At 35.1% G+C, this 17,539-nt stretch overlaps 1 protein-coding gene across 29 annotated transcripts in view; it reads left to right on the forward strand.

Annotated features, from left to right (window-relative positions):
• GRIA4 (glutamate ionotropic receptor AMPA type subunit 4) overlaps positions 1–17,539 on the forward strand; it is a 362,056-nt gene that overhangs the window by 308,378 nt on the left and 36,139 nt on the right. For 14 of the 29 annotated variants that reach the window (XR_014815154.1, XR_014815156.1, XR_014815155.1 and 11 more), the window contains 2 exons: positions 1,615–1,862; positions 13,864–13,902. Coding sequence is in view for 16 of the 29 variants with exons in the window: in XM_084975908.1 (XP_084832034.1) it covers positions 1,615–1,862; positions 13,864–13,885 (270 nt within the window). In the remaining 13 variants the exon portion in view is untranslated. Of the gene's footprint in view, positions 1–1,614; positions 1,863–13,863; positions 16,093–17,539 lie in introns of all 29 variants that reach the window. The other 15 variants (XM_084975905.1, XM_084975903.1, XM_084975907.1 and 12 more) reach the window with 2 other exon arrangements.

The following is a 17,539-nucleotide window of genomic DNA, read 5'->3' on the forward strand; positions in this document are numbered from 1 at the left end:
GGAACTACATAGAGTCTTTGCAATTGAATTATACTTGGCGTAGAATTTCTAAAGTGAGGATATCTATAGCTAGAAGTAACCCGTTATTATCTAAACACACATACACAAACATATCAGACTCTCTATATCATGAGATATTTTTAAATGTTAATAACATAAAAACAGGAGTTCCCATCCCGGCGCAGCGGAAATGAATCCGACTAGGAACCATGAGGTTGCAGGTTCAATCCCTGGCCTTGCTCCGGGGGTTAAGTATCCTGCGTTGCCATGAGCTGTGGTGTAGGTCGCAGACGTGGCTCGGATCCCGTTGCTGTGGCTGTGGCATAGGCTGGCGGCTACAGCTCTAATTAGACCCCTAGCCTGGGAACGTCCATTTGCCGCAGGTACAGCCCCAAAAAGACAAACAAAACAAAACAAAACATAAAAACATCATAGGACACTATCTATTTCCCGTCTGATATTTATCACCATTTTAATATCACTAACATAAAATATCTGGAGCTTTTTTTGGTGTTCTTTGTGGCTTATTATATAGGTTTATTGGTTACTAAATCTCCATCTTTTGAAGCCACAATTTTGAATATCACTTTTATCAGTTTCTTGGTACACCTAATTTGCTTTTGCCCCAAAACATGTATTCTTAAGTTTGCTATCTGGTTTCTTTGTTGATTATTGAAGACCTTCTTGTCAGATTTTCTCTTCTGGCAAACAAAACAAGGTCAGCATAAATAAATATACATACTACTCAGGATTTAGCCTCATGCATAGATTTTAAGTTTGAATGAACTCTCAGTTACTTTTTATTTGGATCCAGATACAAAATTTCTACACCTTGTTATTGAACAAAAGGAGTTGCACCCGATAAAAGTCTATGTTTATCGTTGTATTATCAAATACCAAGCAGGATTCAGGCTTTTATATTTTATTAAATATATCCTTTGGGGACATTTGAGTTCATTCGGATATATTTTCACATGAAAAATGTGTGGATGAAAAAAATCTAACATGATTTCAAATGCCCACAGAAAGAACTGGTATAAATTAAGTAATGGAAGGCATGTAGATTGCACCCAAATAGGCAAAAATAAATAAATTTCTATTAGAAATTTAGAAGGATTAGAAGGATTAGAAAAACTAACTCTCCAAAATATAAAATGAGAAAACAAGAATTACTTCTCTTTGAAGTTGAATGTGTGTTCTGCTTGGAGATTTTGTTAGAAAAGGTCTAAAAAATTTGTTGGTGGATCTAGAGTTTGATTCTTATTTTATGTGTATTTGATTTTTAAACTATGGCAGATTTTCCCTCCTCCTTCAGTGGTCAACTACTGACTGGATAGGGACTGCACGTTTTGTATATGTCCTTTTAGAATGATTTTCATTAAAACTTGAAGGCATGAAAAATACAAAAATAAAGCAATGTAACAACTTTCCTTATTTGCTATAATCCAGTACAACTCTTTACAGCAGGCTACATTTTATAACAATAATAAACAATTGAGTAATGTAATAATGTTATTATGGCAAATTGGAATTAGAGGGTCCTGTTCCATTCTGTCAACATTAACATCTTGTTCCCTTCTTTCCTGTATTTAATTTTATTTTCATTTCCTCCAGAGATCAAAAATAGCAGTGTATGAAAAGATGTGGACCTACATGCGATCAGCAGAGCCATCAGTGTTCACTAGGACTACGGCTGAGGGAGTAGCTCGTGTCCGAAAATCCAAGGGCAAATTTGCCTTTCTCCTGGAGTCCACTATGAATGAGTACATTGAGCAGCGAAAGCCATGTGACACGATGAAAGTGGGAGGAAATCTGGATTCCAAAGGCTATGGAGTAGCAACGCCCAAGGGTTCTTCATTAAGGTGGGTGGAATAGTATAACAATATAACATGTGTTGTTATAGTATTCCACCTTCCCTGATGTCCCTGAGAGAATTATTTTATTTTGTGTGTGAACATGGTATGTTTGTTTTTCTTTTTCTCCATTTCACATTTTTTTTTTTGGTCAACAATCAGGTAATATTTAAAATTCTGGAATAATTAATCATAATTGACATATATCTTTTAAGGCCATATAAAAACCAAACTGGTTGAACACTAGCTGCTTCCAGTGGGCCTAAAACATAGGTAGCCTATGCTTCTATATCTCATCAACATTTTTTGATCACTAAAATCTACACTCTCATTGTGTCGGTAATAATTCTACATGTTATCATTATTATTTTAATTATGCCTGCCTGCTAGTTTCTGAGTAAGAAGAAATCAACCTCTTCTAGAAAAACACTTTTTTTTTTCCATTTCAATGTTTCATTTATTACGGCATCATTTTAAATAATCCTGATGTGTCAATTCTAACTTTGTAAATCACGATTATTTATAAATACAGTCATGATCAGAGGGAAAAAATGGGTTCTGATTTTATGGTACTTACTCAATCACACTCTCGCCTGTTTCAAAGGGAGTATGGTGTAAGTAAGATCTGTAAAATTAGACCCAGTAACAATCCAAAATTGTTCACACATCGACCCCTAAAATGTGACTCATGAGCAAAGCATCACACATGTGGTTAACAGTCCATATGTGTTTAAAGTAGGACTTTAATTCTTAAGGAAATGTTGGTAAAATCTGCCCTTTTCACCCTTTTGGTCCTGGACATAGAAAATTCACATGTTTATGTCCAGGAGGCAGAGTTTCCTATTTTTCCTTAAGTAATAAAGGCTGCTGTTGAATTACTGGGGCTAGAGCAAAGCTGGAGTCAAAAGTGACAACTGACGAATTACTCTGGTCTCAGCGCTGCTTAGGAGAGATTCGTACAAAGCACAAATTTAAGAAGAAATCAGAATCTTTGCTAAAGGACTTAACCAAGAACCTGGTCTTGAAAAATGATGTTTCTGGTAAGCCTTTGAAAAATGAAGGTAATGGGACCTGTACTGTTGCCTACTAGCAGTGAAAACATAAAGATTTACATGATTGGTTTTAAAAGGAGAACCGCTGTGTACTTGGGTATGTGTGTTGGGTGGGGGAGGAATTGATACAGATAATAAGAAACAAATACTAGTACTGAAAAGGTTGTGTTAAATCAGTATTTTATATTTGCAAACAACACCATAATAATTAGAGAGGATTTCATGGTATTTTCAAAAGGGACACTTTTTAAAGAAGATAGAACAAGTTAGCCAGTAAACGCAAATTTGAATGTGGACTTGGGCAATTCTGAAGTCAGGTTTATTTGAGCATACTTCCTATGTGATAACTGGAGAAATGTGCACGGAGAAAGCCAAACAAATTTTCCATGATAAAATTTTACCCCAAAAGTATTCAGCCATTCAGAAACTTAAAGTGGCATCAGGATATTTGGTCTTTAAGGGTATGATGCAATATGAGAAATATGTAATTTCAGTGCGGCTATATGGCAAATAAATCTGTATCAAAATAGTAGCTCTAAGGGCACCTTAGTGTAAATAATTTAAAAGAATAGAAGAAGAGAAAGCAATGGTGGTTGATATGTAGATCAGTGTTCAGACTATTGATTACATTCACTGGATGTAGCATTTGCTCTTAATTAATTCTCTGTGGATGTAGTTGCCTTGTCCTCTGTTTTGTGTCTACTGATAAAGTCAAGTTCCAGGGACTGAATTTGGCCCTCAGATACGGGTGCGCCTGACTCCCATTGATAGCAAGAATATTCCCTCTTAAATGTGCCACTTTGTCAAATCCACACTACAGGGATTGTTTGGGGAGAAGCTGAAGGGCTTCATCTGTCTAGAACTGTATAATAATCAGCTATTGGCCTCCCCCTCTTTTCCTGTCCTCCCCTGGATCTTGTTAATGAGGCAGTTGTTAAACTCAGCTTCCTGGGTGAAGAGTTTGTTTATGTGCTTTGTTTTATACATGCCACAATTTCCTGAGCAAGCTGGCCCCTGCATGCTAAAACCACAGTCATTTTGTCCTGTCTTTGAGAACACTGAAGGCTAACCAGCATTCACCTTACCCCCACCTCCAGCCCAACTAAGGAGGAGGCTCATTAAGCTTAAATTCTCATTCACATTCAACTAGTAATCTTCTGTTTCAAAAGAGGCAAATTAATATAGAGATGGACTAATAGGCACCTTCTGTATCAATGATGATATTCAAAATAATTGCAGTCATCAGAGTAAGATCCAGAAGGCATCAAGAGTACCGTTGAAAGCTTTCTGCCTTATTTGTTGAGTAGAGACTTAATCTGTTGTCCTATAAGATCTATCTTTTTAAACAAGATTTTTGATTCCTAGTTCTGGATACAGTGAGCTGGTCTGTTTCATTGCCATTATGGCTTTCTTACAAATGCTGCTGTTTTAAATCATGGGGCAACATGAGACTTTAAGAAAAGGAAAACACTCTTCCTTCTATGTAAGCATAACAAGAGAATGCAGATAAGCCACTAGCAATCGTCCATTGATCCAGGGAGTTTTAAATTTCCAGATCTTACTGTTTGGTCAAAATGCTTCAGAATAAATATCACAGAAAAGAGGAAGAGTATGCTATATAATCAGGATGGAAAGTCAGGGCTTGGGTCCTTATATTTTACATTAAATTAAAAAAATGTGTTTATATGTAGTGCAATGAGGGTCATCATTACAGAGAGTATATCTGTGACTAAGGTAACAAATACTACAACAGTAATGTCAGGCAGCCGTCTTTATGGGGGAGAATGATATGCAGAGCTATTTATTGTTCAAAGAGACTTTATTTTAGACTAGTGTTTGCTGGGCCTAAATGGGGAACTGTTAAAACCATCAACCTATCACTAACAGCTCTCAATTACTGAAAGCCGTAAGTGTGCTCAGAAATTATTGGTTTATTGCACTTTGACATAGATTCTCCAATTTGTAGGTGATAGAATAATGCCAGGTATACTGACGTTGTTAAACTCAGAATCTATAGATTCTAACATTAAAAAGGAAAGCAATTATATGTAAAAGTTCCTACAAACTGTTAGTGAAAACACTTAAATCTTACAGGCATTATTTCTTATTTTTCTAAGTTAGGTTCTAAAGTAAACTTTCAGGTCTTAGTGTGAGATAAAGGGTAGAATCTCTTACATTATCTTTCAACTATCTCCCTGGTTTGATATTTCTCCTGAATCTTCTTCCACATGTACAATACTATTTATACTACTATCAATGTCATGACTTCCTTCTCATCCCTTCTCCAATACCCTTGGCAATCCAAAACAAATGTAAGAGCCTTCACTGGCTAAGAAAATTTTTAAGGTTGTTTTAAAACAGACACTGTGAATGGTACTGCAATGGACTATAGAGTTTAGATGAAAGAGGAAGTGTGTTTATTTTGACTATACTATCAATACTATCAACTTTATAACCTTTCTTTAGTGTAGATATGTAGTATGCTATTACATGTATTTATTCGATAGTAGTTGTATACTTTATTATCAATATAATATTTTCTTTACTATATTATCTATATTACACTAGTTACTATACTCTCGACTTTATCACACAGTAAGTAAACTGATAAAGACTGTTTAGAGTGAATCACCATTTAGTTAATACAGATTTACTGACTGTTAATTCGTTGTTAGATGAGAAATACCCCTTTTAAAGATATTCATGGTATATATATATCTCTAAGTACCTCCAAGGAACAAATCAGTGGATCATATCTTTAGAATTCTCTGAATAGTTTTTGTAAGGATTTGTATACTTGACCCTAATGTTTAAAGCCACGTTAAGAAGTTCTGTTGTGCAGCAGAAACGAATCCAACTAGTATCCATGAGGATGTATGTTTAATCCCTGGCCTCGCTCAGTGGGTTAAGGATCCAGCGTTGCCATGAGTTGTGGTGTAGGCCAGCAGCTGCAGCTCCGATTCAACCCCTAGCCTGGGAACTTCTGTATGCCATGGATGTGGCCCTAAAAAAAGGCAATAATAATAATAATAAATAATAATAATAACAAAGCCACATTAAAAAACTAGTCTATAACATACTTTTATTTAACAGTGATAATCTCCATTCAAATTTTGCCTTCTCTAAAGATATTTGTAGAACTGTGCCTAATATAAGACAAATGCCCCATTGGAAAAAAAAAAAATCTTTCAAGAGAAAACAGTTCCAAAAGAACTCAGTGAGTGGTTGAAATCTGGGGGGAAAAAGTGAGGCCCAGCTGGACTTGTTGATGCCCAGTTACAGGGACGCAGGGCAACGGGGCACATCATGCTTAGTTTTTAACAGGCAACTCAGAGCCTCCACAGAAACAGTGTGGTGGGTAGAGGAAATACTAAGAATAGGAATTAGAATAGCACATCTTCGTTGGACTTTTTATTTCAGTATTTAACACTGGCCTCAGGGGACACTTGACTCCAGTCTAAATCTGTATCTAGGTAGGTAGTGTTCTCTGTGGACCAAATTGTGTCTCTTCCACTTTGGAGCATTTTTTTAGGACACATATATTAAGTTTAACATTCAAATTCATGTGTGAAAAATATATTATCTCTAAGGAACCAGTTTTCTATGTAAAATTTATGAGATATATTTCATCATCAGTTCAGCTGTACTTGAAAGTTTTAGAAAGAAGGAGTTTGCTGGATGTTGTGTGTAAGAATAAATTTGTAACCTATTTTTGGTGTTAGTAACAAGTCAATTATTAGCACTTAATGCAGACACTAGTAAAATGTAAAAGTACAGAAATTTAAAGCTGAGTACTTGGTATTATTTAACAGCACTTGGCCTCAAGTAAATGAACTCAACGTGTTTCTTGCAAATGAACTGCAATAGATTAGTACACAAGTATGGGGGCTTTTTTAACTATTATGGAGAGAGAGAAAGATGTTTTCATTTATAAATACTCTCCATTTTTCTTGGTGCTGTATTAAAAGATGCTACAGATATCATATCTTCTCGTTATGTTTTGGAACCTAGTCTTTTGGGCTAGGGATTAGAAAACACACTCCTACAAAAATCAATTGCACCTCCAGCAAACATCCAGATACCCACAAATCCTCCTGGTTGTGATATACTTAAACATTTACCCAGTTTGCTATTAGAGATATGGGTATGAAGTATTTTTACATTCACAAGCCAAGGTGTTACATGGTAAAGGTATCAATCCTAAATGTGTCCTGGGGAAAATAATCCCCTTTAGAAAATCTACATTCCTCCCTTCCCTTTCTAGATGCTGGGTATTAGAAGGAAACATAGAACTTTCCACTGCCATTTGAAATTTTAGATTTTTTATTTAGCTCTTTCCCACAATTAAGAGATGATTAAAATTACAGCTCTTCATTAAGCAGAAAAAAATGCTGCATTTTCTGCCTTTCTTTAAGATTCACCAGGCATTATATATTTTCCATTATTCCTGCTAGTAAAAAAAAAAAATGCTGATATGCTGATATGATTTGCCTTCATTCATTTGCCAAGATAGATCTGAACGTATCAAGCATCAGTGCTATTCCTTTTCTATTGAATTTGCCTCCATTTCCTTATACTCAGGATTCTCTGGACCATAATTTAAATTCTCCAAAAAAGACTTGTTTTATTCCTGCTGTGTACAATGTAACTTCTGATCATAGCTCAAAACTACTCTTTGGCCATGTCTAAATGCAAATTTTAAAGAAAATTTGTCAGATTAATTTTCTTCCCTATAGGACCCCAAGCTATAGAGACCATTGATAGTAAATGCCCTTGAAACTGACAACTGCAAAGTTGCCTATATTTAGTTTAGAAGCAACTGTTAATTTATTCTCAGAACATTAGCAAGGTGGAGCAACAGGCGTTCTTTTGTCGTAGCTGTTTTTGCTTTTTGTGCATTGTTTGTGTAGGAGCCTATTGTCCAGATTCACCTTCCTAAAGGAAAGGACACCAGGAAGATTACGATCTGGGCGGCCTCTGCACAGAGGAAAAGAAACGTTGATGTTCTCAGTGAGATCACAACTCTTCTATAACTCTTAGCGCTCTGAGCAGTTCAGTAGAAGCAAGAAGAGAGACATTATAAGCATGCTGTAGTAGATTCCTCCCCCTTGTTGCTCCAGGGCCATTTTCCGCTAAGGGCATGGAGGTAGGGCGGGGAGGGACTGCCAAAGAGAGGAAGGAGGGAGCTCTTTGTACATGGAATAATTAACATGTAAAGAATATTTTAGGAGTTCCCGTCGTGGCTCAATGGTTAACGAATCCGACTAGGAACCATGAGGTTACAGGTTTGATCCCTGGACTTGCTTAGTGGGTTAAGGGTCCAGCGTTGCCGTGAGCTGTGGTGTATGTAGGTCACAGACACAGCTTGGATCTGGTGTTGCTGTGGCTCTGGCGTGGGCCGGTGGCTACAGCTCCAATTCAACCCCTAGCCTGGGAACCTCCATGTGTCGCAGGAGCAGCCCTCAAAAGGCAAAAAGACAAAAAAAAAATATATATATATATATATACATATATATATATGTATATATATACATATATATATATATATATTAAAGACACACAAACGACTTTGGAGAGAGTATGGTAATCAGATGTACCATAAAACTGGAAAATACCTACAATAAAGTACTATAAAATTCACTTTATTGTGGAGATACAATAGTAAAAATATAGAACTCCATACACTGGTGCCTTAATGCAGTTTTAAAGAAGTTATAAACATCTAATTAATACATCAGAAGTAAATAATGGCTTTCCATTAAAATGAAAATGTCTTCCTTTGTTTCAGCATAGCATATGGGAAACCACTCATCTACAATTTAAGACATTGTTAGCTTCCTTTTGTCTCTAAAGATAATATCAGCCAAGATGGGGCTGGTTTATTATTCATGTTTAAGAGAAGGAAGATAAAAACTGGAAAATAGTAAAGAACCTGATTTAAAATTATATTCCATTTTTTGGAATATGGAAGTTCCTGGGTGAGGGATTGAATCCAAGCCATAGCTGCAGCAATGCCAGATCCTTTAACTCACTGTGCCAGGCCAGGGATCAAACCCGCACCTCTGCATAACCCCAGCCGCTGAAGTCAGATTTTTTCTTTTTTTTTTTTCTCTTTTGGCCACGCTGCAGCATATGGAGTTTCTGGACCAGGCATCAGCTCTGACCACAGTTGTGGCCCATGCTGCAGCTGCAGCAGCACCAGATCCTTAACCCTCTGTGTTGGTGGGGGATGGAACCTGTGTCCCAGCACTGCAGAGATGCCGCAGATCTCATTGTGCCATAGAGGAAACTCCTAGACTTATATTCTGTATAATCTAACTAGTAATGAAAATATTGTAGCTCATTTATTTTAATGTTTCTCATAACTCTTGTTTTCAGAATGAAATAATGTACATTTGAGATAGCTTTGCCACAAACATAGTATCATTTGCTCTTGGCAACACCTGAATAGAAAGTCACCATTTGACTCTCCAAAATAGCTAGCCTAGCCTCAAGGCTTCTCAGATATAGGCATTATATTTATTATGAAAACACTTTATAAATAATCATGCTAACAGAAGTCAGAGATGCTGTGAATATATTGTTTATCCCCCTTAATCCCGGAAATGACTTTTTAAAGTTTAAAAGTAGTTTATTTTAAATAAACCAGAAATGGACAGATACCACACTTTCTGAAAAGCTAAAAATCATTGTTACGACTCATCCACAGAATGAAATACACTTTCTAAAACTTTGTAGAGCCATTTCAATATGCTCCTTCACCATCACACAACTCAACAATGAAAAAATTGCAGGCATTAAAATTTTCTTAGCATTAATTCTGCCTTTCACAGTGTACAATACCAAAATGTGAAAGAAATCTATCACCACTGACCACACAAGTCATCACATTGTATTGAAATAACCTAAATTTTAACTATCTTACTTTTTTCCTAGGGTACTTGGTAAAGAAATTAATGCACAAATAATTGTTTACAGAAATGTTAAAAATTCAGTCCATTTTCTCTAAGTGTTAACTGTTTGGGGAGTTAGCTAAAATAAAAATTAAATTGGAGTCAGTCAAACAAATGTGATGCAAACAACTCATTTTTAAAGAAAATATGTGTATATGGACCCCTCTCCATTGTTGCTTCGCTATGCAAAAGACTATATAAAAATTGTCAAGAACTATCTGCAAGGCCTCTGCTATTATACAAGCCTAGTTGTTTTATATTTGGAGCTGAGAGATATGCAGCTTCTGAACATTCTTTTTGATATGGTAACAAGCCAGAATCCTACTAGAAACTAAGGGAAGGCATCGTCAGATTTCCTGGCCCTAGTCTCCCCTCTTTTCAAACATTTACAATAAGAACCACAAAAAAAGTATTATCAGCAAGTACAGCTGCCTTTATGTTGCTCATGCCTTTAGCATGAAAAGTAATTTAGGAGTTCCCGTCGTGGCTCAGCGGTTAACGAATCCCACCAGGAGCCATGAAGTTGCGGGTTTGATCCCTGGCCTTGCTCAGTGGGTTAAGGATCCGGCATTGCCATGAGCTGTGGTGTAGGTTGCAGACTCGGCTGGGATCCTGCGTTGCTGTGGCTCTGGTGTAGGCTCGCAGCTACAGCTCTGATTAGACCCCCAGCCTTGGAACCTCCATATGCGCGGGTACGGCCCTAGAAAAGAAAAAAAAAGAAAAGTAATTTTTTAAAAAAAGCATGAGAGCCTAAAATGAAACCAAGCCCTAAATCGAGGCTCTAACCTTTGGCTTATATTTGAGGCTAATCCGAGGTAAAGAGACGTAAACAGGATCTAAGAAAAACTGACCTGATTGTCTCCCAGAGTAAAAATGAAAGGCATAGACAAAAAAAAAAAAAAAAAAAAAAAAGAATTACCTTCTATGAAATTATATAGCAATGATAATATCATATAAGATAAGGAATCAGTTAATCTATCATTTAATTAATGTTCTTTTCAGTTATTCACCTAAAAGATGTAATGTTTAAATTTGGCCTAATGCAGAGCTCTAGAAATTACTGAGCAGTGTGTTTCTTTCTTAAATGAAACAGCAATGATAATAGTACATCATTATAGCTCTCAGACCACTTCCACATGTGTATTCTTTACTTGCTCCTTTTAACCCTCTTATGGTGTCATTTTGTTATAAAGGAGGACATTATGAATTAGAGCTGTTAAGTGACTTGCCCACAGTCCCACACAGCTGAGATTGGAACTGAGAACTTCTGATTCTCTCCAGTGCTCTTATGGGAAAAGAAAACCAAACCGAACAAACAAACAAAAAAAAAAACCTTTTAATAAATAATGTTTCATTCACCTTAAAAACTAAACTAACTCTTGCTAATTTGAAGAAATTACACAGGAGGAGATTTCAGGTCAACACAAAGAAAGATTTTATAACAATTTAAACTGGTACCAAAAAATGGAGGAAAACTGGCTATGACTCCCAACATCAGAGTTGTTCAAATAGAAGTAGAAGCAGCTCTCACATCTCTTAGAGAGTACACTTAGAGAAGACAGTGACCTCTAAATTCCCTTCTCACCTTGAGGGTCTGAGATTCTGAGTCATGCCCTGAACTATCTTTAGAAAAACAACCAAAGAATTCTCTTAAACCTCTTTGAGCTTGTGGATACTTAATAAGACTGAGGGAAAAATCATTCCTAGAAGCTCAACAGGCTTTGGAATTAAATAGTTCACTAATTCAGTAAATAACTGTTTTATCAAAGTCTGTCTACATTGTGAAATAGATATTTAAGGAAAGTACTTCTCTGAAACAACCACAGAGCTGGGGACGCATGGTTCTTGTGTGCTTATATATACAAACATATACATACAAACACTTAAAATTATATACTGACATCAAATTTTTGGCAAGGTACAAATCTGACAAAATTCATTGGATTATATGAAAGCTAAAACGAAACAGCAAAAGGGAAGGACATACATGTAGAAGGACTTGCTTTGAGTTTTCTTATGAATAAAACATTTATTTCCACATCTCAATTTGATAAAAATTTAATCTTTGTAATGTGGTATCCCATGATGTTTCAATATGTAATACCTGCAAGGTTTGATTTTTAAGGGTACCAATAACTTTAGTACTACTTTATTTATTTTTCATTTTTACCTGTGTCACATATAACAATCAGTTTAAATTCTGAAGCATGAAGACTGCACAGCCACTGTAATTTTAGCCAATCCTGCAGTGTACCTGCAATCGTTTTTAGTCATAGATTCTCAGATCACTTCAAAATATAAAGACATTTCCATCAAAACTCTATCATATAAGTGGGTTCCATGGATGAAGGAGGTATATCATAAAATGTAATTTATTCCTTTTTCTCTTGATAGCACAGCTTTATAATTTCTGAATGTATTTGTTTTAGAAAAAAAGGAAGTGGCTACTTCTGTATATATTCTTTAGAATTTATAGAGTATAGTGGATAAAAAGCTGGTTTCCCAAAATAACCATTCTTAGAATATTCATTAAATATACAAAGTTAAAGTTTCTAAGGAAGAACATGAGAAAAAACATGTACGTATGTAATCAGAGGAGTTTTATTGTGCCATATTTATATCACTTTAAGGTGACTAAAGTTCATAGGATGAACATGATGCTAAATAAGTGGTAATATTAATGTAATATAGAATCTGCCATACGGTGTTTTTTCCCTGCACATTTTCATAATAGCCATTTGATTAATGATGACAATATCCTTCATTTTGATATCTCTGGAATATATTGTGACAATCCGAGATTCCAAAGTACATCCATTTTCTCACTTGATGTTATTTTACTTAATAAAGAATTTTAATAAGTTACCCAAAGTTAAATAACAATAGCACATGATCTTGTATGGGTTCAGGCTCATTCTTGGTCTCCACTTTCCTCCATGTCTCACAGAATTCAATCAGTTGTCTGGTATTTGATTTTTTTTTATGAGAGCAAGTCACTATCTCTGAAATTATGCCAAAGGGTATCTCAGAATTGACCCTAAACTCAGTTCATTAGATAGTGGTCTCAAAAAAGACAAAGTAATTCGAGTAAGGAAAGACCATATCAGCAAGCACATAAATGAAAAAGAAATAAAATACCTACTACATACCAAGCAAAAGTCTATGAATATATTTTCACTCATAACTCCTTGAAATTGGTTTTATTATCTTCATCTGGACAGTTGAAGTTGCTGAAATTCAAGCCAAATTGCTGAGAAGTGACAGAACTGGAATAGAAACATATTATTGTCTAATTCCCAAATCCATGCTGTTTCCACCATGCTGCCTTGTTTCTCTCCAAACACACCAACAGTCCTAGTTACATAGAGACATATTAAGAGGAAAAAAATCCCATCTTTATCCTACTCTTGATTCCCTGTCTTGAAAAAATAAAGCACATCGTTTTTATAAACCCATCTCCCACACTTTCCTAATGCTCCCATCTAATGACTTCTTGGATTTGTTTTTCATTTTTATATTTCTTGTTCACATCAGATTTAGTACAGCTCCAAACATGGTTTTGCTTGTAGCACTATCATTGTACCCTCAAAAATACATGAAGACCACCAGGAAAATGGGTTGAGGTCATCACAGCTTTCCTCTTTCTACCTGAAGAATTCTGGGTGATTCCCATGGACAACCTTCATGATTCACTCTGGCTGATGAAAATTACCCAAACAATGCCCCGCCATAAATTATCCTGCTCTAGGTCCGTTTTCAGTTTATTAGTGCTCTAATAAAATAGACTGATTAAAGAACAAACAATTTTGTCTCTCTTACACAAAGTTCATTCCCCTTTGGCTTAATCCTTAAATGGGTTTTAAATTCAATTCAATGAATGTCCCAGTATATCAGACAGTTGGTAGTGTCTTGTGAGACCTGAGGAAGGGATTAGCCAGAACTGAACTTGACTTTAATACAAGACCATGTTCTATTATTGTTTAACTTTGGGTATTTCTCCCCTAGGAGGAGGACAGAGGAGAACTAACCAGCTCCAGGATCAAGGTAAGAGGGGAGTTTTCTTTCAAAAGAATGGGTTCCATTTATTTGAAGGAAACCCCTCCCCCACCTATTTTAATCCCTTTTTCTTTATACATTCATACTTTTTAACCCAATAGTATTAGGAAACCAGATTGCCACCTGTACATAAGAGCTATTTGAACATCCACTTGCAAATGTTATAGCAGGAAAAAATAAAAACCTTCACACAGCCATGTTAGTTATAAGCTAATGCATTTATGTTTTCCATCATTATTAAGTATCAGTGTAAGTTTTCCATTAAGGATTAGATTTCTACATAGGCCTTAGGAAATTGTCATTCAGCTGTTAATTTCACTATATATAAAATATGAGTAGTTACTGATAATCAAACTATAGAGAATAATAGGGTTATAAAAATAATTAAAACTAAAATCCAAAGTGTATCTTTAGAAAATATATAAGAAAAAATTTTTATTAAAAGAGGCAGCTGGTATAATTTAAATAATATATATTTTGAAATATGCTCGTTAGACTTCCAGTGTATAGTTATAGGCTTAAATTAAATTTTTAAGATACTATATGAAAAGTGTGGTTAGAAAAAAAGGGAGGTTATGTTATCTTGAGCATGCTCATGGAACTTCTTCCCATGCCTCTTATATTGCTTTTAATAGTTTCCAATGTTACCTCTCACATTTTATGTTGTCCATGGAAATCATCAGAATTCCCTGCCTTTGGTACTCTATTTCAAATTGCTCCTTGCATAGGAGAGAAATCCAAGGTGAGAAACCAGTGAGAGAATTTACAAAGCACCCAGACTTTGAAATATTTGAAGAAGTCATATGATTATAGAGGAATCAGCTTTCAGATTCTATCCAGCAATAGTTCTTTGTCATTGAGTTCTCCAAAGATGTGACTCATGGACTTTAGAAAGCTTTATGATTAGTTAACTGAGATCACAAAGGAAATTTTTGGAAAGAGAAGAAATGTGCAGAGAGAATAAGAATTTAGGCAATGAATTAATGGTATATAGTCATTATCTTTCAGAAACACAGTTTTTGCTTTGTTTCAAATGTGTCTAAAATCTTGCAATATCTAAAAATTGGATGGTAGAGAGTTTTTAATGAAAAATTTATTTAGGAAGGATTTTTTTTGCTAAAGATTGTTGTCTTCTAAGCAGGAACCATGTTGGTCATGTGATTAGGAAGATACATAAGAGGATACATACAAAATAGAAATTTGATTTTAGTAAAACCTATGCTATTTATGTAGTGTAATGACATTACAGTGATCACCAAATCCAGAAACCTAATAACTGAACTTTCAGCAGATAATGCATTTTGCCAGAGGTCATATAGAATCTAACTTTGACTTTCTCACTCATTGACTCCTTTAATGAAAAGTACAGGATATACTGAAGGCACATTATTTATTCCTGATCTATTTATTCCTAAATTTTAGGATGCCAGATGTATGGATTGCCTGAGGGAAAAAAAGTCAATATTTGAGTGGACTATTTGTTAGAATTTGACAGTCACATAGATATTAGTTATGTCAGGCAGATCTGTTGTATACTTTGAATTCCTATGAAATATGTCAGTAATATCCAGGGAGAGAATTGGTGGTGGTTCTGCAGTGATTTCTAGTTCTTTTGGATAATCTGAAATTGAGACAAAACATCATTTTTATCTATTTTGTTGCTCAGTAAAGTGAAAAGTATTGAACTCATATTAACTGCAGTTTATTAAATATATTGAAAAGTAGTAAGTGAAAGTGCCCAAACTGGTAATTTTAAAAAGTACCCAACCTCTGAGGAGAAGCAAATAGCTGAAAGACTGTGTGATATGATCTAGTATTAACACCATAGGAATAGGAGAAGCTACTTTAATAATTTAAACTTTTTGTCATTTCTTCCTATTTAAATTTTTAATAAAAATAAAGAATATATTTCTTTTTTGAAATATGATTATGAGCCCTGTTGCTCTCAAAGATAAAAGCTTTATGTTTCACTTGGAACAGCATAAACAAAAATTTTGCAGACACATGTACTTAGAATTCTTAACCTTCAGCTATTTTCAAGAATAAAAGTAAAGTCACATACTCTCCTAGCTATGAGCCCCCTTTGAATGGCAAGTTCAGATAGCTTCCTTTGAAGATCCCATTAGCGGAGTTCCCGTCCTGGCACAGTGGAAACAAATCTGGCTAGGAACCATTAGGGTGCCGGTTTGATCCCTGGCCTTGCTCAGTGGGCTAAGGATCTGGTGTTGCCATAAGCTGTGGTGTAGGTCGCAGACGTGGCTCAGATCTGGCATTGCTGTGGCTCTGGCTTAGGCCGTCAGGTATAGCTCTGATTAGACCCCTAGCCTGGGAACCTCCATATGCCGTGGGTGTGGCCCTAAAAAGACAAAAAAGACTAAAAAGAAAAAAGACCCCGTTAGGTTATAATCTCTGTTTCTCAAAACATTTTTTCATTCAATTTCCTTTTTCTGTTTGTGCCATTCTTCCACCTAACCAAAATCCAAGCCAAAAGTTAGAGTAGATGAAAAGAGATCAATTAAAATATATTTTAAGTTATATTTAAATACAAGTCTTCTGCTAATGAACCTGAAACCTTAAATGAAAGAGAAAAATTAATACTTTACTATTTTCTCTCAAAAACTTGACAGGAAATTTAAAGTACTTGTACATAAAGTTTAAGTAGATCTATTTAGTGAATCAAATACATATTTATATATACAATAAAATAAATTTTAAACCAAATACCGTTGGCATTTAAAATCAGTTTATGAAAAATGCAATTTTTAATTTCTAAAATGTGCTGAATTATATTGTTCTAAGTAGTAAAAATTTCCTAAAGGTGGTATGTTTTATTTGCTACACTAAAATAGATTAAAACTGAGTTATAAAAATACCTATATCTCAGATTTTTATCTTTGAGTTCAGTTGGAAGTATCAGATTTCCTTTGATATTCACAGCAAACATGTTTTTGTTTCTATCTTTTAGTATTATTTCTTTGAAACTGAAATTTCTTAAACTGAAATAGTGATCCCTTTAACCATATATAATCATACTTTCTTAGATTATTTTGTTTATGCAATGGACAAAATTGCTTGCCATTATGCATTAAGATAGCTAGTGCCAGTAACTTATGTCCCTTTTGTCAATATTTAATAGACTCTTTTGAAGCCTTTAGCTTTATTTTATTTAACACTTTTCATACCAGGTCTTCATTAGGTTTCAAGGCTGAAGGATTCTCTTTTATTGTCTAACACAGTATACTTTCACTTTAATAGGTTTCTTGAAAAGTAGTACCCTAAGTTAACTCACTGAGATATCAATTCTGCATTTATTTTTTTTTAAAAATGTACAGGTAACATTGTAATGTATGACTCAGAGCAAATGTGGGTCCTACAGATAAAAAATTGATAAAGAAGCAGATGATAAATAGAATCTAGACTGTCTGAGAAAGATCCAATAAAATAGGTTCAGATAAATATTAATTGAATAAATAAGCCAACGAGTGGCGTTCCTGTTGTGATTCAATGGGTTAAGAACCCGACTAGCATCCATGAGGATGTGGGTTCTATCCTTGGCCTTTCTCAGTGGGTTAAGGATCCAGCACTGTCATGCGCTCTGGAGTAGCTCACAGACACAGCTCCTATC

Source organism: Sus scrofa, chromosome 9, assembly GCF_054392235.1.
Source record: "Sus scrofa isolate SSC_HxYL_T2T_F1_AM1 chromosome 9, Sscrofa_HxYL_maternal_Yorkshire_Landrace_v2.0, whole genome shotgun sequence".
NCBI lineage: Eukaryota > Metazoa > Chordata > Mammalia > Artiodactyla > Suidae > Sus > Sus scrofa.